This window comes from Apus apus, chromosome 3 (assembly GCF_020740795.1).
Source record: "Apus apus isolate bApuApu2 chromosome 3, bApuApu2.pri.cur, whole genome shotgun sequence".
Taxonomy (NCBI): Eukaryota; Metazoa; Chordata; class Aves; order Apodiformes; family Apodidae; genus Apus; species Apus apus.
Window position 1 is genome coordinate 73,015,520 of NC_067284.1, and position 23,967 is coordinate 73,039,486.

Sequence of the window (23,967 nt, forward strand, 5' to 3'; positions counted from 1 at the left end):
TACAAAAGAAAACACCACCTCATCCCTTCCAGAAGGGTACTAGCACAGGTTCTCATTCTTACTGTGCTGGTCAGATGGCCCAAAGTATTTCTGAAGGCAGTCTGATTGGCCTTTTGAAAACTCCCTAGGCACAGGACTTAAAAGCCTGGACTTGAGAGCATTGCTGTACTTAGGCTATTTTCTCTAACCCTCAAGGCAGGGCAAAAAAATCCCTAAAAACTGGTAATGATACTAGTTCTGCACCTTTTATTGACTGCTGGCCTACAGGCTACATATGGCTAGATGCACCCATGGGTATATATATCTAAAGCAGCAAGTTATCAAAGACAGATTAAGATGTGGCTCTTAAGGTGCACTAAAATAACAACCCTTACGTATGCCTTTTGTCTGTCTATGAAAGTGGGTTGCTTTACTTTACATTAGCTGCTGGCCTTGTTTTTCTGAGACCAAATTTCTTTCCGCTGGACCTTTTTTAATGAATTTGACTTGCTTAGTTGGTCTGATTTTGCCCTGTCTTTTATAGTATCTCAAACTTGGTTTAGTTTCCCTGACTTGGTATGAACTGCCTCTAAGTGATAAAAAAACTAAGCAGCTAGTATCTGTCTGCCTGTTCTAAGATATTCCATTCCTCTTGTTTAAAGTATGCAACTTGTACTACACCCCTCTCGTCCCCTGAGAACTAATCAGCTCAGTTTCTCCTACTTTATGCTCCCTTCTGCCATTAGAAAGCTCACATATTCTACCCCAGCACTGATGTCATGTCTAGGCTGGATCAGGAGCAGGGGAATAAGATGGTCAGCAACATCGCCTAACTGCACTTTTTTTTTTGAGAGGCAATAAGGTTGATCTAGAGTGAAAAGTGTGGGGAACACAGGAGACAGGACAGAACATTCTTCAGGAAACTGTCATGAAATACCTTGTCTGTCCTAACAGCTGGAAGGCATCAACTACCATCCCCACAGCCTAATACAAGAAAAGTCAGTTTACATATCAAATGCATGTGGAAAAGGGCCATTTTAACAACTTGTATAGGATTACTAGGAATCTGAACAGCAGCTTGGCAAAAACAATCTCCACCTACATGCTTAACAAGAACAAAAACTGCATTTTAAGGGACAGAGCATGAGTCAGTGGTTAGTACAAAATAATCCTGTCTTCTACTATTTGTATAAATTTTCTTTTTGCCTTTTCTTTTCACCTGGCAGCAGCAAGAGGACTTGACAGAGATTTATCTTGGCTAGCTAAACAGACATTGCAGAACTGCAAGGTTTCTAGTATACATTAGAACTCATTTTAAGAATAAGGACTGAAAATAGGAATTGCCAAACTTCCGGGACACAAATAAGCTTGTTTCCTCAGCACTCTTAGGAAACACCTATGAACTGAAATGAGAATGCTTAGCATATTGCATGGAAAGCAGAGCATGTTGCAGGATCCGAGCAAGGCACCTAAGCTCTGCTGTGCTAGGCATGTAGCTAGTTAAACCAGAATTCTGGCTGCATGACAGTTTTGTCATGCAAGTTACAAGTCTGTAACTTGCATTCCATGTGATGAGAATTACCTAGACATTGGTAAAGACACAAAGGCCAGATTCTTAAAAGTCCAGAGCAGCAACACCCTAATAAAGTTTTTAAAGATACTATCAAGTAAGCAGCTGACTGCTGGAACTTTAATTCTACAAATGCAAACAGAGTGGGGCAATCTGCTATACTTAGTTTTGGGTTTTTTGTTGTTGTTGGGTTTTTTTGTTTGTTTGTTTGTTTGTTTTTTTTAGTAAACTGGTCCCATTCTTTAGATGACTGCTTTTTCCATATTCCTAAACTCAATTTTTTTGTATGCTTATTATTTCAAAAGGTCTATTTGTGGCTGTCAATTAGAAAGCTCTGTAATAATTTTTATTTAATTTTAAAACTTAATAAATGAGCACAATTACTTTCCCTCCCTGTTTCTAACATGCCTTAAATTCCTGATTGTTTAGCTTGTACTGTCTTTAAAATTTCAGTACATGCCTTTAATTCTATTTTGGTTGCATGCACATGTTAACTGAAAGCGTCTTGTCACATTGTACAGAATGTGTGCGTTGACAAGCACATGTTGAGAAGAAAGTGTGAGGGCTTTTTTCAGGCTGGAATTTGTAACTAGAAGTTGGTTTTGTTGGTTTGTGTTCTGAAGTTATAACAACTGCCTTTGATTTCACCATTAAGGTTTACATTAAGAAAACATATCATTAAATAAAAAATGATAACCACACTGAAGTGGAACAAGCTTCTACCTCTGTTTAAGAAAAGCCCTGAAACACGGGATATTGTCCCTTCAGCTCACATAAAGCAATTTATTTTACAACAAAACGTTCACAGTAGGTAGTAGATCCAAAAGCGAATGCAAGAAGGAAGCTCTGAGCTGTGTTAAGAGTAACAAAGTAGTGTGGAAGTTTATAGTCCTATTTCAGGTTACTTGAGTAGCCACCAAGAACTGTTCCCAAGATTCTCCAGAATATTTTTCAGGTTACAAATGTGTGAGAGGTATCTAGGCTAATATTTGCAGTCACATTGGCTAAATTATATGGCAATCAATCAACATGAGCACTACTTATTTTGTTTGCAATATCCTGTATAAAGTGGGAATACAACACTTTCACTTTTACCTAATGATACGAAAACACTGTAAGGAGAATATTGTTTCAAACTCACTTTTTATCATCCGTAACAATACTACAGATCAAAATTATGCTACAGAAAAACAGGTGGATGGGGGGGCATGTACACAGTAAACCCAGGAATAATGTTTTAAAAGTCTGTTATCAATATACACAGTAAACCCAGGAACTGCACGATTTCAAAAATCCAATTCTTGTCAATGACAAATAGGGTACCTGGAATACTAGTTCCACCGCTTATGAAGTATGCTGATAAGGTTTGGGGCTTTGGTTATGCCATCTTGTTCTGCAATTAAATGACCTCGGGCTGAGCAGAGAAAGGTTGTGTCACAATGTGTCTAGCAACACCTAAACCGATCCCCTTCAGTTTCAGTGGTGGTGTGCTGGAAGGTGCCACTTCTCAGATGACACATAAACCCAGGATCCTAATCACATGTGGTTCTTAAAAGCACACCATCAACTTGAAATAGGCAGTCTGAAAAATCCAAGCAACTGCAACAGAAGTTATTTTCTATTGCTTTGTTAGAATTGTCCCAACTAACCAGAACACTTAAATACCCACCGTGCATCAGGGGGCCAGAGGCAGCTAGGGATGGGAGTACCACTCTTTAAACATTTTGAACATCGTCTAGAATAGCCTTATTTAAATAATCACAGTAAAGTGTTGCAAACTATTTTTAAAATTGTTTAAGAATTAGATAGTAATCTCAAAACATTAGAAAATTATTCTACCAGCCGGACACTTGTAATAAACTGAAATACATCTTGCACAAGTAAGTCTTGAGAAGTTTGGGGCTTTTTAGTGGGTTTTTGTTTTGCTCTAAGAACAGAAATGTAACTTACTGTAGGGACTAACCTGCGTCCCTGCAAGGCAAGTATCTTCACCTTTGACTTAATTCTGCAGAACTATAACCAGGAACAAATATAGAGCAGGCGTCCCTGACCAAGTGTTTTTCATAGTTACAAAATAATTTTTTCTGAAAACTAGCAGAGGGGCAATAGGGATAGCCAAATTATGCTAAAAAGTTACTGAAAGAACAATAACAGAACAATGAAAAAAAATGAATGATCAGGATACAAACTGACTTTTAACAATATGCTTTACATATTTTTAATTTCCTTTCGGAAACAATATTCAGATATTTCATGTAATTTTATTTCTAACCAATATTCTGTTCCTATTAATATTTAGTGTAAAAGTTGTTGTACGCTAAAAAAAAAAAAGCATTTTACATTAATATTTTAAAATGTAGACAGGCCCACTAATCTGAATACCCCCTGTATGCATTATTTTTCAAACGTAAACATAGAAAATAAACTTAAGATTTTCAGGACACTTGTATTGTCTTGGTTTTGTTGTGTGTGACAAGAGGTATGCGTAAAGAACCAGTATGTCTCCTTTGGTGTAGGAGTAACTCGGGATGAAGTAGGATTTTGGTTTTAGCCAAATGTTATGAATTGGAACTCCTGATGATGAACTTCATACCAAGTCCACAAAAATCTGATCAGGTAAGATACAGATAATGGTACTACAAAATTCTTAGCTTCTACTGATGCAAATCAACCATTATGTAATGGGGTGACTACCATATAATTTTTCAGTTCTACTGTTAAGATCACAGGAAAAAGATGCTAGTCCCAATACAGACAGCTAAGGGCTGGGAAACATTAGCAAAAAATGAACTTAGTTGTTTTTTCTTTTAAGGCTGCAAAACAGCAACAAAGTGACATCACAAGAATTGCCTTATCTATCAGTGTGGCAATACAGACTACAGGTGCCTCACGGAAAAGTGCAGGCAGCTTTATTCAATACTCTACTGGAATCATAGCATCCTTGGTGCTTTCTTTCTTTCCTTCAAACTCATTTGTTTCAGGTGGGTGACTACAGGCCATTTGCATTTGAAGCCATTCCTATGAACAAAACTGACTTCATAGAAGTGGCTTTACATACTCCACTCTCTGAACAGGACTGCAGTTAATTTAAAAGTAGACTGTTGACACTTTGAAATTGTCTACAGTTTAAAGTGGATTTGATAAAGTGCTCAATCCTGATTGAGTGGAAAAATACACAAATTCAAGACGCAGTGCTTAATGTTTTGTGTGAGCCTCAGGTTGTTCTAAGGAAGGTAAATCAATAGCAGTAGCATTTTTCATTACAAACTCATTGTGTATTTCTGCACCTTCTGGATGTCAGATGTTTTTGCCAACTTCTGACATTTCAGGGCTACAAACAGCACAAGGGCAGCAGCAGCAACACTTTGGCTTGCTTTATCATATGACATTTCAACTATTGTTGACCCATCCAATTCTTGTAGTACTTCTCTAATTCTTCTCCTTGTCTGCAACACTCCTTAAATAATGAATTGTCTGAAGCTAAAGATACAAATGCAGCTGTGTTTCCCTAACACAGTTACACCACAAGCACCAGAAAAAGCAATAGGAACAGCAGAACCAGACTTTGCAACAAGTAGGCTTAAAGGCCTTACTGCTGCACTCTAAAATAATGCCACTTTAGTCTTGCCCATATAAATAAGATTTAAAACACATTTTCTGTTCTAGAGCAGAACCATTTCCACTACCACTGCTATATATATATTTTTTTTAATTTTTATATAACAAAAAGTCTGAAATATGAAAATGAAAACAATCACTAATGAAACCTGTTCTTATCTCAAAAGCTGGTCTGAGTCCAAAGACTAAGCTATTCCATTTCAGTCCCTCTTTGGATCTGAGAAGGGTAAATCCAAAACTGTAATCCTAAAACTCTCTGCTTTTAGGCTAATATGAGAAACAGCTGATGTCAACATCATGACAGCTTAATACTTCATGCAGATGTCTAGCAGTAATTTGGTTTTGACTGTGCTCTGATTACTTTTAAGCCTACATTAAGGTCTACGTTATTTTTCTCAGATCTTGCTTGAGACTTAATCTGTAGGTGTTCGTAAGCATACCAGCTTGATTAGGTTCTATACAAAACACTGACAATCTATGTATTTTGGGGAGATTTTTTTTTTTGTGGTTTTGTTTGTTTGTTTTTTAAATAAAGGACCTCTCCGTGCAATTGCACTATGTACAGGTATTTTTATGTTCAATAAATCAGTAGACAGATCAGTCACTCAGGAGACAGGCAATCTGCACTAAAGGTTTTCTTCCCAAACTAAACAGATCTGCAACAGCAGCAGAATCCTTTATGAGGGCCATTCTTTCCCCTGCCTTAGGCTGAAGGCAACATAGAACGTACCTCTCCTCTTTCATTGCTACAACTAAAGAATCTACTAAGAGTTTCTGTAATCACTTGACAAAAATACTTCACAAAAATATTATCAGTAGGTGATTGAAAACTTCTGAATGTTGCAAACAGGATCTCTAAGAAGCTACTTTAAAGAGGTTAATTTCTGCCTTGAAGATCTGTTACCATTTTGGTGCTTCACTGTGTTGCTTTGCTGAGATAAAATGTAATGCAGTTTTAAAATTCAAATTATCAAGAGCTTCTTTCATTAGCCCTTAAACAGCAGATCTTAAAAAATGAGTACTTAGAACTGCCGTTTTCAACGACTGCTGAAGGGGCAGTCTGCAGGACTGAGAAGGAAACTTCTCTGTGGCTGCTCTTGATTTGCTCACATGATTAATATAGTAATGATCAAACAGTTCAGACTCAACATGGAAAGCAAGATTTCTTCCCCCACCCCAGTGTTTCAAATCCTATAAGGTAAAAGGTCTGGAGAAGTGGGGATGGGGGAAAATAAGGGGAACTTAAGGGAAAGAACACAGTACCAAATGTTCTAGATCTAGGCACAGGAAAATTGGTTTGATGTAGGAGCTGATAGTCAGAAACTCTCCACAGCCAACTGTAGTATCAAGAGTATGTCAGAAATGAGGGTAGAGATGGTGAAGGAAAAGAGAAATGCAGACAAAGTTTCTGCTGCTGCTTAAATTCTCTGGAGTGCGTTCATGCCCAGAAACAGCTAGTGACAAGTTATGGTATCTGAGGTTTCTGCAGATGCTTTCCTCTTTGAGGAGCCATATAATATCTTTTTAGATGTCTAAGTACAGACTACAGAGCTTAACTTTTCATCAGTCATGTTTGGCTTTTGTTGACTTGGAAGAGTTTTCAAACACAAAAAGCTGCCAGATCATTCATTACTAAACTTGTGTTTCCTGCTATGGGAAGATACAGGAATGGACAAATAAAGTAAAAAACATTAACTGTACTTAAAAGTATCTGTCTTAATCTACTAGTGTCTTTGTTTTGTTAATCAGAGCCTACTGACTTAACAGTTGTATCTATAAGCTTGTATCACTGGTGCATAAATTTTTTATACACATATTAGCAAAATCTGAGATTTTTGGGAATAAAACCTGCCAGATGTGACATGTCATTTTAAAATCCTAGCTGAGCAAGATAGAATTGCTTGCCTCTCATTGCAACAGGAGAGTAAATAAGACTTTGCAAGAAGATATGAGATTGGATTTCAATTAATCCCTTGATTTTTGGGTTACATTCAAGTCTACCAACAATCAACTAGTGCTGACAAATGCCTATGTCAGATTTATGGTGAAACATCTTGCAAGAGTAAAACCAAGTGGTTTTTAGGGAAGAAAACTTGATGGTTTTACTTAAAATCACTGTTTTTTAATAGAAAATTTAATATCTCATTACACTGTTGTAAAGAAAGACTGGTGGCATAAAAGCAGGCTGTTAGCTCCTTATGGAAGACAAATTTTCATTGCAGCTGTAAGCCACAATGGCTCTATAATACCAGAGAGAAAATTGTGTTGCCTGTTGATACCAATTTCTGAAACAAATCTCTGAAACCAGCTGCTTAAGAACAAGCCTGGTAGACACTACTCAGCTGAGAGTGTGTAAGTTTGGTAATCTGAGGAAAGAGAATGTCCATTGAGGATATTTAAAAAAAAGTGTTACTAGTGTCATCATTTTATGGCAATTACAGGCTTCAGGTATGTTTAGTGGAAAAATTTCTCCATGCCAACAAAAATATTAAGAAAATAGAACAGACATTTGAATTTGTAAAGACACAATCTGCAATGCCAGCTGCACATTCTTTATTGTGCATCTACAAAGCTAATGCTTGCCTTCCTTTGAAATCAGAAGGTAGGTTTTCAGTACAGTGCTTTGGCCACACCATTTCCACAAATCAATCCAAATCTACTTGAAGTGCATTCTGTTAAGTGCTTTTATGGAAGACAGAGAGGAACTAAAACAACTAGGAAAGCATCTTTCTGGCCCTACCCATAAACAATAAAAGCTACCAGACTTGAAGGCAGGCAAACTTGGAGCCATCTTCATAATTCCTTGTCTTGCTTCTTCTTACCAAAATACTCTCTACAGCTCAATTTCATTATTAAATCTGCATGCAACAGACATTCATAAATCTGAAAGAAAGAACCTATTAAAATGAAGGTAAAAAATTTGCATTTTAATTCCTTACACTGTAAGCACAGATGCTTCCAATGACACGTTTGGCATAGCACTGTAGGAGTAGCTTCTAGTAAGTCAAATATACCTGTACAGTTTTAGAGAAATTGTCTGCATATTCAGAATTGTGTGCATATTCAGAAAATTAGTTTTTATACTTAGGATAAAGGTGCACATACTAACCTGCCAAGGCCGATCCCAATCAAGAGGAATAGGAAATGCTCCAAACCAAGCTCCCAGTATACTGCATATGGTAGTAATCTGTAGACTGCTTTCCCAGATGGATGTAGCTCTGTAAAAAAAGTGTTACAAGATTTCAACATCAGCAGAAATTATGTCAGAATATTAGATCTGATTTCTCCCAAGATTTTTAAGACTACAAACAGATATAAAAAAGCATATTTGATAAATAGCACACAGGTTTCTTCAAAAAGATACAAACTATATGTAAAAAAGTAAGTTGCATATTTAAGCTATAATCACAATCTTTCCATACCAAATATTCAGGAGACTTCCCCCCCCCCCCCCCCCCCCCCCCCCGAGATCCTTAGTGCAAAAGCCAACTTATTTAATCTGGAAATACTCCTGTTGAGCTTGAAACACTGCTTGGCTGAGCAAATGAAAATATCACAATGATACTGTGTGCATTGCAAGGAAAAGCAGACATGAAAGGGTAGCATGGGACTACAGCAAAGCACAAGCACAGTCCCATAGTACTCTATGGTGTAATCATGTTGTTATTATTTGATGACTATGACCATTTGAAATTTAAAAGAGAAGTGCATTATGTCAATATTCCAAAGCAAATTTCCATCAGCTAGAAAGAAACATTGCAAATAAATGTAACCTGCATGTTGCAACCTTGCATCCAGGAGGTCCAAATACACTGGCTCCAGGATAACGTTATCACATCCTGAAGAACTAATTCTTGCGTTGCCAACCATGGCACATATCACAAGACATATTAATGACTTCAGTTCTTGATTTATAACCTTCTGACACTACTGACTTCAAAAGTTCTGGAAAAGTTGGTTTTCTAATTAATAGAGAAGCACTTACTGTCCATCATCAGTCTACCAAGTGATTGCTTTGCTTTCCTCAAGCCAGGAACTTTTGAGTACTTGGTACCAATTAAGAAACCAATTCTGAACACAAATTCAGAACACAGTAGGGTGCGGTTCTGAGACAGGAGAACTTGGCTGAAATCCCTGCACCACAGCAGTAAGAGATCTGAATCTTAATTTGCTGCATTTCAGATTATAAACACAAAGCTTTAGCTAACAGAAGAAAAAAGATGTGCATTTTTATGGCTAGAAGCCTAGATGGATCGTAAACTCTGAACTTTGTATGTGCTATTTAGGTTGCATGATGTGAAAGCTTTAACCCTTCACTGTGTTTTTAAGACTCTAAAATTTCTGACTTTGCTTCTAAGGACACATAACTCACTGCTGCATTTGCTATTGACCAAACAGCTCACAAATGTAAAACAAACATTTTTAATAGGTTGCAAAATAAAGGTCACACAGATTATAATAATTATGATGCGACACCGACATTTTGAGCATAAATGTTTCTTCTACAATAACCCCATCTCTTCAACTTTTAACATTTCATTTCAATTCACAATCCTATCAACTCGAGATATTTTTTATGGGAAAGGTTCTGATTTAACTATAAAACTGTCTGGGAGTCTGCACATAGAAAATCTTGTAAGTTAACTTTCAGAAGCTGAATAAATGAGCAGAGAGCTGTTAGGCAGCACGGGGAAAAGAACATTCACCTCAGCCTTAAAGCAGTAAAAGGGCCAGCAAACACACCAACTGAGGTATGTTTATACCCCACAAGACATCTTATCTGGTAAATCTACACACATACTGCTGCACCATATGGAGATATCAGACTGCGTCCAAAAGCAGATCAACAGAATTAGCAAGGCACAGCGCCCAAGTGAAAAACAGCCAGTGGTAGTTTGGCAACCATTTGAGCTGCTAATTCAACCACTCTGCAGTATGGACAGTGGCTAATCAAATATAACCTGACTTGTCCTCCAATATTATCCCAGAGGAACAATGGTTTAATTATTCTCTTTTCTTTATGGAATGTCACCTATTGGGATTTTTGCAGGTATTCTTTAACCCATTAATCTCTCATCTACCCAGGTGATATCTTATAATTGCTATTATAGCAATTATAATTTCAACACAGCTACTCAGACCAGGGATTGAAATAAACAGTCTCCAGAAGGAACAATAAAAATCAGCAATTGAAAGCTGATTTCTTAAAGGCTTTTATGCAGGAGGCTATTTTGGCTAACAGTCACTGAAAAAGCCATTTTAAAAATAGTCACCTACTTCTGTTGGTGCTGACAACCCTTTCTATAGCTTTAGTTTCCCTCTATCTGCTTACAGCAACACATGATAGCATGTGATCCATGTCATTATATTGGTCACAACAGTAGATGTCAGAACACAAGAGTCCAGAGATAGCTGGCATGGGCCTACCCCTTCCCAAACACAGAATTAGTGAAAAGACCCCTATCTACAGCCTACTTAGAATTGAAGTTTTTATGATGTAAAATACATAAACTTACTTTTCTCATACATTCTATGTGTACATAAATATGTGGGTAAGAAAGAATTGTTCATTTTTTTTTTAAATAAAGTACTTAAAGAAATCTATTTTGTCCATCAAATCAACATTTCCAATTCAAAAGTATACTACTCAGTCTGAAACGTGGAGCACGTGCAATTTTCTGTCTGAGCCTGAACTCTATCTTCTGCCATTGTTTCCTGTATACAAAAGAACCCCAACCATCCAGCCAACATCTCCCCTCCACTCTGGCAAAACCCCATCACTTTATAATGCAAACAACAAACCTGCAGTGTCACAGATTACATGTTATCATGAGACAGCACATAGTATCCACCCCCTAAAGGCATGGGCACCTGAAGACTGACCTTGTAGTAACCTTATTAGAAATGATTTTACTAGCAGTGACTGCACTTCCAAGCGCTGCAAGCAGAAACAGAGAAAGCTAAGTATCTCTGCAGCAAAAATAAGCACTTGTGAGATTATCCCCAAAATATTACAGTTGGACTGACTCAGTTGTACCATAGCTATGATGATGCGACAGATTACATACAAATTAGTTGAATGTGACTTTATGAACAGACCTATAACAAGACATGACATGCCTCTCTATTTTCACAGTAGACCCCCTAAAACGCTGAAGAGACCTATTGAGAGCAACAGCTAGGGAATACATGTTACTTATTTATACTTGATATATCAAGATAAACTTCTTTTTTCTAGAAGTCTTTCTCTGTTTAACTGCAAAGGCAATAGCACAAGCACATTTTGATCTTTAAATACTGCACAGGCAAAGAAGAGTAACAAAAATAAATGTCACTGGTTACTGAAGTCTAAATGGTATTCAGATATTTTTAAACACGTTCCTTTCTCATACTAAGCATACATGTAATCAGACTTTCCAGCTTGCTGTTTCACTGCAATTCAATTAGCTGAACTCTTTCTTTCAAGGCAAAGGGCTGTGTTGACCTAACCTAACCATCCATTTTCTCTGTTCAACCAGTCCCACTTCATCCCACACGGGTAAGTAAGAGATAACCTTTTAATACATCACATCTACACTCAGCTCATTCCTAAATGCATGATGCTGCAACTCATTCATGGTGTCAAATCAAAACCCACAAGATTATTTTTTAAAGAGCAGCTTGCTACAATCCTTAAAATATTTGTTACTACATTTATTTGTAGTCTACTTTCATTCAAAGGCCGGTCTAAATGAACATCATTATTAAATGGGTATTTTATTCATGTAATGTCACATGACTCACTAGTAAGAAGTATGTACAAATTGTCACAGCAAAAATGTCAAAACAAGAAAACTCTGTTTCCTAAGCCTTAATTGTGCTGAAATAAGATTAAGATCTAGACTATTAAAGAAATAAATTGACAAGCATTCAAAATCTAACCTGGCACAAAGACAGACTGTTGTCAAACATCTGTCACTTCGATTCAACTATTATTTCCAGTTGCAAAACTTCCAAAGATGACAAAATGAATCAGCAATTATTTGTTTTGGCTTAACAACTCCATGCTTTTATTAAAGTCTAGCACTTATCAAGGGCAGGGTTGAATAATGTCATGGCTGTCACTGAGGTGAGAATGAGGTAAAAAAAACTCATTTAAAAGATTCTCTTGAAAAAAATTGCTTGAAATGTCTGACACTGAAAACAGCTTTCTTTGAAATTTGAAGAAGAGCATAGGTGAAGATGACATACTTAAGACCACAGCAAATGATGTATCATCTTTACCACTATATTCAAGTTAAAAATTTTTACTGTTGAAATAATGTTTGTTTTGGTTGTTCCTACTTTAAAAGCTGTATGTACAAAGGTACTACTGAACTGTGTACAAGATCCTCCCTGCATAGCTCAGTCTCAGGTCTTTATTTGACAACCATTATACTGGACTGCATAACAATTTCACACCAGTGAAATGTGTATTTGAAACATTACTCAATCTGAAAGTGAGATTTAGTGTCTGGATCAATGTCTTAAAAATAATTAATAATTTTGTTAGAAAAGCTTTCTTAAGCCTGTAATCACAAGTAATGAAAAACACACATAACTCCGGAAGTTTTCCTTTCTTTACAAACAACCCCAGGACCTATTGTTTACATCAATTCTGTCAGAAATACATTTTATCCAGAACAGAAATAGTTCTGGGTAAAGTCAGACACTTCAGAATAGCACTTACCCATTTTTACTAAATACCCGTATCCACGCTTGTATGTTTGGTCCCAGCATACACAAGCATTGTAAAGTAGTAAAGGTAGACAGAAGAACAGCAAACAAAAACGTCTCAGTCACTGACCTACAAAGAAGGAATATTACAAAATTAAGTGAGGTGGTTACTGATTTTCTAATAGCTCCAAGATTTAGAGAAAAACCACCCCTATAAATCAACTTGTGAAAGGATGCATGCTTTCTTAAACCTTATGTAGAAGAAAAAAAGTACTTTCTTCTTACTCTGTAGAATAGTAAAGAATGTTGGAAAGAATTCTGCTGTTTGTTACCTCAACACAGACTGAAATGCAATAGTGATATTAAATACCTGATAATCTGCCACATTTTAAAAAACACAAGTGTACCTCATAAAGAACATTAGTTCTGATTGGATTTTTACTTCATTATTCTGCTTATTTTTTCTAGTTTGATGCTGTGGAAGCAACCACGAAACAAAACTACACAATGCCACTGGTAGTCACTAATTTGGTCTCTCTCTCTGAAATCAGGCTGCTTCATGCCTCTTTTTTTTCTTCCCCTTTTTTAATCATTCCTAAAGGTTAAAACATTAATAGCAAGAGGATGAAAGATATGCAAGATGCGTATTTTAGAATCTTATGGGGAAAATGACTACATGGAACTTGGAAAAATGTTTGTACCTTTAAGTTTAACATAAATATTAAAGTAAAAAGAGTTGTTTGTAGCTGTCTGGAACACCACATCTTCAAATATACAGAAATTTTAAGAACCAGTTTTTAAAAAAATCAAACCAAACAACCCAAAAACAAACCCAAAATCCCACCCTTTTTTCCCCAGCCAGGAGCTTATCCTTTAACTTCCAAGGTACCAGGAAATATACAAGTACTTATACCAATATCTGCAAGAACTGCCCCTTAAAATGTGTAGAGAAAGATAGGTTCTTCTGACTTACTCTATGAGAGGTGCTCCATAAAGAACAATAATCGCATGAAATAGTATGCAAGACATGAAAAAGTACATACAGCATTTTAGAAATCTGGATATCTAAAAAAGAGCAATAATATATCAGAATAATATTTCAAAAGAAAAGAGAATATAAGTAGCATAGATATATTCTATCTTACCAACAGCATTGTACTCTACCTATTACCTTCATTTCAGCTACAGCACAGCATGATAATAGCCTATTTCAAAACACTTTTCCCTATGTTTAATACTTTAAATAATTAACTGAAAAGTATCACACACCATCTAAACTTTTTTCATGTACCCTATTATAGTAAGGCAAACATACAAAAAATATAACTGGAAATTACAAATTAGACTGATAATTTTATTGGATGTTTTTATGTTTTAGTTTTACATCTGCGTGTAATGTCCATTCATTAAAAGACATATTTCACAGATAGTGAAAAAATATTTAAAAGCAAGAAAATATGCGATATGAAAAAAAATGAAAAGAGGACACTCAGAATCAAATGCAATACTTAAAATTACATGAAATTAAAACTACTGCATTTTGAATTTGGTATCCTGAATTCTAAATCCATTTGAGAAATGTCCATGACTTTATATCAATCTCCAAAACACATAATTTTTTTATCCAGTTGAACAACAGTTTCTGGGTACTCACTATGTGACAAAGAAGCACAGCCAACTTGATACAGTTCTGGGTAGGTCTGTTCTGATCAGGTCACTAATAGAAATCTATAATTTCACTTGAACACTTTTTAAACAATATTTATTACTTATGCTAGACTGGGATGAAATCTCACCTATAACAGAAATTAAGACTGCTTCATTTTTAATTCACAGGTGGTTTAAATACTTGTTTTTCATAACGATGATGTGTATTTCATAACCTGTTCAGTCAGCAAAACTAGACAGAAGCTTTGCATACACAGATACTACTTCCAAGTGATGTTTGTTTAACTGTTCCAAGAACCACCACATCATCTGACTCAGCTGGGAGCACAGGACTATCCACCTGACTTCCAAATGCTGCTGTATTCCACCACTCCTGAACAAGCTGTGTGCTGCTCCAAATTCGCTCTGTTCAAACCCGCTGCATTGGGATCAGGACCTTAAATGGTCCCGTTGCAAACTCTACCTACAAAAATTTCTTCCAGATTTAGATTCTTCTGTAGGCAAACTCCATCGATCAAGGAAAAGTAGCCATTGTTATACTTTTCCATGCCATTTTTTTAAAAACCCAGCAACTTTGTTTAAATTCTAATGAGCTAGTCTCTTTTTTGGTCACAAATTCTAAAAACTATTTATCTTCCTTCAAAGTTATTAGAAACTTACAACTACTTATAGCATATGAGAAAAGTGTTTCCTCATAAGGCTGGATTATGAAATGAGTTCTGTGCCCATTCAATTCTGCCAACTTTTGCCTGGAAGATCAGTGGCTGGAACTAAGAACAACAATATATTGACAAGAATCGCTCACCTGAAGAGGTTATTTACAGGTAGAGAAAGTTTAACATCATGAAAATACTGGATAACTTGTTTCGAAAGGTGCTACACTCAGCCCAGTCATGGAAAACAAGCATTCACCAATAAAAATTATCTTATTTCTTTTTCATGTTATTATTTCCACTAAAGAATTTGCCTCCTCTCTGTATTGTCTGGTGGCAATTTAAGAATAAAAATCTTACCTTATGAGCAAATGAACTTCTCTTAGAAGACTGATTTGGTTTAAGGACTAAGTGCAAGATTATATTAAGGGTACTAACAGAAACAGAACAAACACACAGCCACGTGAGGTGTGTTCCCAAAACCGTGAATCCTTCCCAGAAGAAAGCCGGCACAACCGCTGTCAGAATAACTGAAAAGCCACGGAGGAGGTTGGCAGCCAGGAGCCTCCCGATTCCTGCTTCTCTCATCGCGTTCCCTACCGCCCCGCCGCCTGCAAGACAGCGAACCCGCACCCCGTCACCGACACGCCGCAGCAGCGGGACGGAACGCGCGGCTCCTCCTCGCCATACACCCGGCAGAGCCCTCAGCTCGCTCCGGGGGCGAAACCGGTTCTTTGGGGGCAGACGAACGCCGCTCCTCCGAACCCCGAGCCCACGGGCACAGCCAGCAGCACCGCGCGGCGCAGGGCGGGCAGCCGGCCCCGAGCCCCGCACACGCCGAGGGCTCCTCCCGACACAGGGGCCCGGGCTTTCCTGCCGCCGGGCCGGGCCGGGCCGGGCCGGGCCGGGCCGGGCCCCTCCGCGCCGCTGCCTCTCCAGCCGGGAGGCAGCAGCAGGGCCGCCTGCCTGGCGGGCCGCGCTCGGTGCCGGGTCCCGAGGCGCGGAGGGGCCGGGAGGGGCGGGCGGGGCGGGCGGGGCCGCGTCCCGAGGCCCGGAGGGGCCGCACCGAGCCCACCCCCCACTCACCGCAGCGACGCCAGCGCCGCGGCGCGCACGCGCGGCCGCCCGGCAACGGAAACCGTCTGGTCAGCTCCGGGGCGGAGGCCGGAAGTGGCGGTTGGTGGCGTCGGGGGCCCGCCATGGTGTGCGAGAAGTGTGAGTCTCGGGAGGGTGAAGGGGTTGGGGTTCCTGCCCCGGCGCTGGGTCCGGCCCTCGGTGGTCCCGGGCGGCCCTGGGGCCGGGCAGAGCCGAGCGGCAGCTGCTCAGGGTCCCCGGGCTGTGGTGGGGCGGGGGGGGGTTCCGGGAGCGTCTCGTCTGCGAGCTGTCACTCTCCCGCAGGCACCGCTTGTTGCGGGTAGTAACGCAGCGTAGCTTTTATTTTCTTCCTTTCTGATGTTTTCTTACGTAGGTGAGAAGAAGCTCGGTACGGTGATCACTCCCGATACGTGGAAAGATGGCGCGAGAAACACTACAGGTATTTTTGGGATGTTTAGCACTTATTTTTCAAGTATCTTAGAGCCCGTGGGCCACCTGAGCTGTCTTACGATCTTAAGGCTAACGTTTGAAGTAGTTAATCAGATTAATTTTTAACTCCTGTAGTTTTCCTCCCATGCTAATATAATTAATTTTACCCTGAATTCGTTTGGTTGTCTTTTTCACCCCCCTATTTTTCTCCTTATATGAAATCTTAAGACTCAAAGAGAACTCAGCATAAAGTATTCCGTTGTCTTGCACTTCGGTGCTGTGCTGTATATTTTATCTCGTTGTCACTTAATTTGCACGTGTGTTAAAAGCTGTAAACTGAGCTTTTTGAAGTATGCTTGGAACTGGGAAGTTTATTGGGTTGTGTTTTCTTTATTCTTTTTCTAGAAAGCGGTGGCCGCAAGTTAAATGAAAACAAGGCATTGACCTCAAAGAAGGCAAGGTGAGTGTTTAATTCTGATTTTGCCAAAAAAAGTCAGTTTGCTGTAACTGAGGCCTATGCCCTGCATTCCTGGGCAACTGCCAAAATTTACCCAAAATACACTCGAAAAAAAAGAATAATTATGTGGATTATGACATTTGATTAGTTGGTGAAAGTATGTCCATACATGTTTCTTGTGTGCTTTCTGCTGAATGATAAGGCATGGGCAACTGTTTTACTGCAGTTCTCACTGAAATTGCCAGAGTTCGGTTATTTTGTTAGGAGAGGAGCTGGGAAGAGTTGTTTTCTCTGGTATGATTGCTGGTACAATCACTTCAGCATTTCTGTAAAGTTCGGAGGATGTTCTGTTACGCAGTGGGGCAAGGCACTGCTGGAAGGTGTTGAAGTTCAACATAGTCTTGTGTCTTAATAAAGTTAAGTTTTTGTCTGTAATGCAAGAAATCTCTCTTCATGGGGAAAGTGGGAGCCTTTCTGTATATTTTATGCAGCCTGTTGTCCCAAAACAGAGTCCTCTTACCTCAGTTCTTGTTACATCTGTAACTCTTCAACGATCTTGTGAGTCCTTTACCGGCTCCTGGTATTCCTTAACAAGTCTTCCCTTTGTCATCATTATTAGAAATAATCCTTGTATGTTCCTTTACTAAATTAAAAGTTTTGCTGGAGTTTCTTGTCTATGCCCTCTGGCTCAGACTTTTTAGGATGAGGTAAAGGAAATACTTTATTTCAAGGTATGTAAATAAGACGCTTTTCCTTTTTCCCAGGTTTGATCCTTATGGAAAGAACAAATTTGCAATATGTCGGATTTGTAAGAGTTCTGTCCATCAGCCAGGGTCTCACTATTGTCAAGGATGTGCCTATAAAAAAGGTGAGTTGCACTGAGTACCAAATTGCCTCAGGTTGGTTTGAAATTAGAAAGTGGAACTGTTAAATTTGTTTCACCATACAGAAAAGAATGTTAAGATGAGATTTAATTGCTACCTGGTACTACTGATAGGAAAGTATAGAGAAGATGGAGTCAGACTTTTCTGAGAGATGCAGTAATAGAATAAGAGACAATGTACCCAGGTTAGAATATGGAAAATTTTAATTTTGTACCACGAAAGCAATTTTCACTGTGAGGGTAGTCAAATATTGAAATAACAGGGCCCCTGCAGTGGTTGTGCAATCTCTGATGGAGGTATGCAGAGCTTGACTTAAAGCTGTGAGCCTGTCTCAGCTGAGTTGGCTGTGTTTTGAGTGGGGCAGGACTAGAGACTGCCAGAGTTCCTTTCCCACCCAAGTAATTCTATGGTTCTACTTCTTTTAGAATGTGTCTGGTATCTAAAGCAGTAGAACTGGAATAATAACTGTAAGCTTATCTGTGCAACTGCACAGACAACTGTCATCTAGCAAGTTTGAATTTTCTTAGTTTTAAAAAAATGAGATTTTGCAAAACTCGCTCGTTGCAGTCCCTTTTCTATGCCCTTCTTCCCTCTCCCCTTTTTGTAATAGCTAAAACTCTAAATAGTGGCCTCAAAAAGAACCAAACAATGAACAAACCACCACAAAAAACACAACAACCAACCAAACAAAAGTACTGAAACCAAACACCCCAGACTCCTCTGCCCCACCCCCTTCCCCACACCTCCAAGAAAACCCCACACAAACAACCAGAAGTCCAACTTCTGATCTTGGTGAAGTGATAGGCTAGGTTATTAAAAGTAGAATACCTAGGGCATAAAAGACAAAGAGAAGAAAAGAGGTTGAGTTGTAAAAGCAATTAAGAAAATGTCTCTGAAAATTGTGCTCATAGTTGTCTTTGTGCCTCCATGTATTCTTAAGCACTCAATATCCTAAGTCATTTAAAGGTCATTTCTGTGGTCCAACTGTGAACATGCTTGATGCATTCTGTGTCAAGCTTGGTTTAAGATGAAATGGATAAATGAAAAAGTAAAATATAATCATCATACCTAGAAAGAAGGATATTGCACTGTCCTAATACATAAAATCTGTACTTTTGAGCTATGTGTGGATTTCTGCACAGAAATTCTGCTTGTACCTGGAAACTTCTATCTCCTGTATTCATAAGTCTCCAATATTGTTACAAACTGTTCAGAGATTCCTGAGGGGGAAAAAAAATATCAATTTAAAGTGGAGAGACTTAAGGATATAAAACTTCTACTAGTCTTGTGATTTTGACTAGGTAAACAAAAGGGCTCAAATATATAATCCCTGGAGGGGCAAAACAGCAACATGAACTCAGTTACATTATTAATACTGAGGAACCCACATAGCACAAAGACATGGGGTGAACCAATTGTTGCATGTAGAGCTACAGGTAACCAGTAGTAAGTTTTGCTTATGAAGTTACTTTAATTGTTCTATGAATGTGTACTGTGCCCCTGAGTCAGTGTCTAGCAGCCTGCTGCAAGAGGGTTGCCTTTTCTAGTTCCTAGCTGCTCACCAGATGCCTGCCTGAATCCTATATGGTAGAACGTTACTCTCTTAAACTTACGACTTTTTTGGGTGGGCTTCAGGATTTCTTCTTTTTCTGCCTGTGTATCATTCTAGAATGGTTTCTTCATAGAATTCAGAACTCTAGGTGTATTAGGTTCTAGTTCTGACCACCAAGGATGTGGTTGTGGTGTGTTTCTTGAAGCAAATGCAGTTATATGGCTTAGTGCTTCAATTGTTGCATATCTGAAATGGCGAAGCAATCCTAGAGTTAATTTCTCCTCAATTTAGATCGGAAGTGAACAGCCTGTGGGCTGGATTTTGCTCTCCAAAGTAAATCGTGTTGCATGTTTCCTGCTGTTCTCTTTCCTAAGGGAGTCCTAGATATGTGTCCAGTCACATGATGTCAGTATACAAAAGCACACAATTTGGAGAGAGTTAATAGGAATAGTTGCCACAGTCCTTTTTTTTTTTTCTGTCTGCTGATGAATGGTCTTGAAAAATGAGATGTAGACCTACCAGGCAAAATATTTGGTGCCTTTATGCTTTAGAAGAAGAGGGGAAATGTTGAGACAACCTGCCCCTCTGCCCCTTCAGAGGCTGTGTAATTTTTGCTGCTCTCATCTTCTGATTTACCACTCTTAGGGTTTAGGTCAGAGTCCTCTGGGACATCAGTGGTCATCTTCACTTCAACTCTCAAGTATTCTTGGTATCCATTGTTTCTCACTTCTGTTACTCTGTAAATGGCTTAATTCGTAAAACCATACTATTCTCAACTTTCTCAATGATCTGAAGCTCCCCACGTTGTAATTTTATATTTAGTAGTCAATTTGTTGGTGACTATATTCTCCTAGCCTAGCTACTTTCTGTCCATTTCGGGCCCCAATTTGGACACAGGGCTGACAAAGTTTAATAATACACCATTTTTATCTGTTTGCCAGATGGGAGCCTTTACTGGCTCTCTTCCAGTATTCTAGAAAATTGGAGAGCCTTTGGGTGGTGTTGTCAATCATAATGCTCTCAAAATATAGGCTGGTTGTGTTTTTTTTAAGTGGCAGTATTATGCATATGCTGCAAAAACTAATTTGCATTAGAAGTCATAGTATTACTTCTGAATTTGCAATGCCTGGTGAGAAAATGCACAGATAGAGTGTCAGTGAGAGCTCACTTAAGTAGTTTTTTAAAAATGATCTTTACAAAGGTATAGCAACTATTTTTAGAATAAAAACTTTAACGATTTAAAAATAATTTACACACCTTTTGTGTGCTTATAGGCATCTGCTCAATGTGTGGCAAGAAGGTCTTGGATACGAAGAACTACAAGCAAACTTCTGTCTAATTGTATTGACTAATCTTATGAACTTCTGTGTCTTTGTACAGTAGCTTTTCTCTAAAATAAATTGTGAATATTACTTCATGGAAGATAGTAGATTTACTTGGAATGAGATAAGAGGTAAAGACAGCCTTATTGTTTGCCTAGAAATGTACAGAATATTTGATTTTTGTTGTTTTAGCACTGATGTTAACTGATATTTAAAGAAAATGGTTTGCAGGAACTGATAAAGTTCGAAGTGAATGAGGAGATCCTAGTGGATAGGTTGAAGCTATGTTACCATCCATGCCGTTCTCCACACCATCATAACATGGATCTTTGAGATTAATTCTGTATTCTTTTGCTGTATCTTGAGTCTCCTGCTTGTATGATAGTAATATTTTATAAATGTATAAAATATGATCTTGTATCGCCTCATTAAAGTAGTATCTTCATTTAGTTCTATGCTTTTTAGGTATTTATAATTATGCTAACCAAAAACTATTACTTTGTCCCCTCTAAGAATTCAGCTCTTCAGCTTTTAATGCAATTATCCTGTTGAATTTTGTTTCTGCCTACAGTACAGTTGTTTAAATCACAAATTGTTCAAGTACTGGAATTAGTATATTACTCTGCCTGTTCTTATTGTGGCAGTAAGACTGACTAGCTATTTCCTTATTAGCCTCTAAGGAGGTTTTTTGTATGTCATCTGGTGGCCTAAGGGAATAAAATAATGAGCATCAATTTCTAATGCCATGTCTCAATCTCGTAAGTCCCTAAGTTAGTCTGGCTTTTAAATACTTGGTTTGAAACTGGTTCTTGAATTCTATTATATATATTGCTTATATGCGTGTCAAGTCTGAAAGATCAAAACAGGTTACCTTAAGCGTTGGTTTGATATGAGACTTGAAGTGAGCCTCTCTGAATATGAGAGGCTGATCACAGCTCTGCATTTCTTTGGTCCTTTGGTTAGTTTCTGCACAGGAAAGCAGTTTCTGTTATGGAGAGTGTAAGTGTTCACTGTACATTTTAAGGGAAACGAACTGTACTCTTAATTCATGGTGGGGTTTAACTAGACCTATTTAGATGTTTACTCCTCCTAGCATCTCTTATGCCTTTGCAACTTTATTTCAACTGTAACAGAAAAACTTATCAATGGGAATTTCCCTGTGAATAGATGCTCTCTTTTAGGTTTCCTTTTGTTCTCAGATCTCTTACTGAGACAACTGCATAACTAATGGAGTCCAGAAAAATGGCTGTTCTTTCTGGGAATATAGTTAATCTCTTAGCTCCTCCATGCTGTGGTTGCACTCTAAGTAGCCCTCTAAAAGGGGTTGCCTGACCTTTCCTGTCGCCCTTAAATATCCGTTATTAAGCATTTGTCACAAAAATTTCTTTTTCCAGATGTGCTAACATCTTGCAGGTGCTAAAACTAGTTATTTCCAGCATGTTTTATTTACTAAGAACCTGTGTCAAGATAGTGGAATGAGCTGGATACCCCAAAAGAAGAGAGAAATGCTGCTGCTTTTTGTGTTAAGAGCTTCACCTACCTTAATGATTGGATGGAGCAATGTGGATTAGCTAGCTGGTGATAGGTGGCAGCCTGCACATTTTTTTCCTTATGGTGGTGGCCACTTGTTTCCAAGCACATCAAGGAATTATATTATGAGTGTACAACTCTATGGCACATCCTTTGTGTTGATGAAAGAAAATGTCTGTAATTGGCTACAAGTTTTGCAGCAGGTGGTTGTCAGCAATGTGTAGTGATTTCAGGTGGCAGATTTTCCGGTACTCTGAAGGCTTCACCCTTTGTTGGGTGTGTTCTACAAGACTGATTAATTTTTGCTATTCTGTAAATAAAACTTGTTTTCTTGCCTTCCTAAATCTCACCGGTATCTTCATTTCAAAAGCATGACTGGATAATTCTTGAATACATGGTATGAATTGAATGTTTGTTGCACTCTGTAAATACTGGCACTGAATTGTACCGTTACATAATTTTGTAACTGTTTTAAGAATAACAGGGATTTAAATAATATAATCTTTTGTTCATAGTTATTTTGTGAATAGAGCTTGTATGCACCTGTTTCCTATTAAGGGGCAGCTGCTTTTGCATGTTAGAATGTATTTTTATTGAAAAAGGAAGGCAGCTTTTGGTTTTGTGATTTTTTAAAGAATCATGGGTACAAGCAGTGATTCGTTGTTCTAAAGGTTTTGTACATGCTTGGGGTCTTCCATCTGTAGTTCTCAAACCTTCTTAGCCTCATGACAGGTTCAGTTCTGACACCTGTAAAATTTGCTGATGTAACAGTCAACTTTCAGAAAAGCCCATTTTCTAAGCACTGTTTTGGAGACCTGTTGCTTTAGATTACAAGCCCTTTCCTACATCTCTGAAGTGCACCACTGTACCAGGCAATCTTGACAAAGAAGCACTTCAAGTTAGATTTTAACCTTATATACCTTCAGTGTAATTGTGTTGTCATATAAAAGCATTTTTGTTGATAACTAAAAATGTCTTATTAGCATGGGTTGCCTTTCCTGAGATGATATGCAGTGGGGAAAAAAAATCTGTAATGGAAAGTTGCCATTTTTGTGTAATGTACTGAGAAGAACACATTAATGTTCCCAGATGATCAGACTGCCCTCTAAATCACAAGTTACATAAGAGATTTGTGCTGCCTGACTTAGTAGGATTAGAGTTTTCCTCAGTACTGCTGAAGTCCTGCACTGTCCTTACTAGTTGTGCATGCTCATTGGCCAGAGAGCTATTCCACAGCTAAGTGTAAGCAACATTTTTATGCAGATTATGGAGATAAAAGAACAGATTAGCTATACAAATGTTACTGTGCCTGTAGCGGCCAGTCAGATGAAAATTGAACAGGAACTGTTGAAGGATCCATTTTGTGTCAGGGTGTTCTCACATTCTTCTCCATACTGTTTGGGGTTTGTTTGGGGGAGGGGGTTTAGTTTTGTTGGGTTTTTTGTTTCTTAGCCCTATTTCTTCTGCTCTAGAAGCTGGAGAAAGGACCATCCAGGACAGTAATTTGGCAATACT

General features: G+C 38.3%; 2 protein-coding genes across 3 annotated transcripts in view; one reads left to right on the forward strand and one right to left on the reverse strand.

Annotated features, from left to right (window-relative positions):
* PIGF (phosphatidylinositol glycan anchor biosynthesis class F) overlaps positions 1-16,384 on the reverse strand; it is a 20,411-nt gene extending 4,027 nt beyond the window's left edge. For both annotated transcript variants that reach the window (XM_051616048.1, XM_051616049.1), the window contains exons 1-5: positions 16,270-16,384; positions 15,544-15,794; positions 13,836-13,927; positions 12,876-12,992; positions 8,277-8,385 (exon numbers count right to left, since the gene is read on the reverse strand). In XM_051616048.1, the coding sequence (XP_051472008.1) occupies positions 8,277-8,385; positions 12,876-12,992; positions 13,836-13,927; positions 15,544-15,794; positions 16,270-16,384 (684 nt within the window). The remainder of the gene's footprint in view (positions 1-8,276; positions 8,386-12,875; positions 12,993-13,835; positions 13,928-15,543; positions 15,795-16,269) is intronic.
* On the forward strand, positions 16,340-22,796 carry CRIPT (CXXC repeat containing interactor of PDZ3 domain). The gene is made up of 5 exons (XM_051616060.1): positions 16,340-16,398; positions 16,652-16,717; positions 17,113-17,167; positions 17,929-18,032; positions 20,875-22,796. The coding sequence occupies exons 1-5, from the start codon at positions 16,383-16,385 to the stop codon at positions 20,937-20,939; spliced, it is 306 nt and encodes a 101-aa protein (XP_051472020.1). The 5' UTR covers positions 16,340-16,382; the 3' UTR covers positions 20,940-22,796.
* The last annotated feature ends 1,171 nt before the right edge of the window (positions 22,797-23,967 follow it).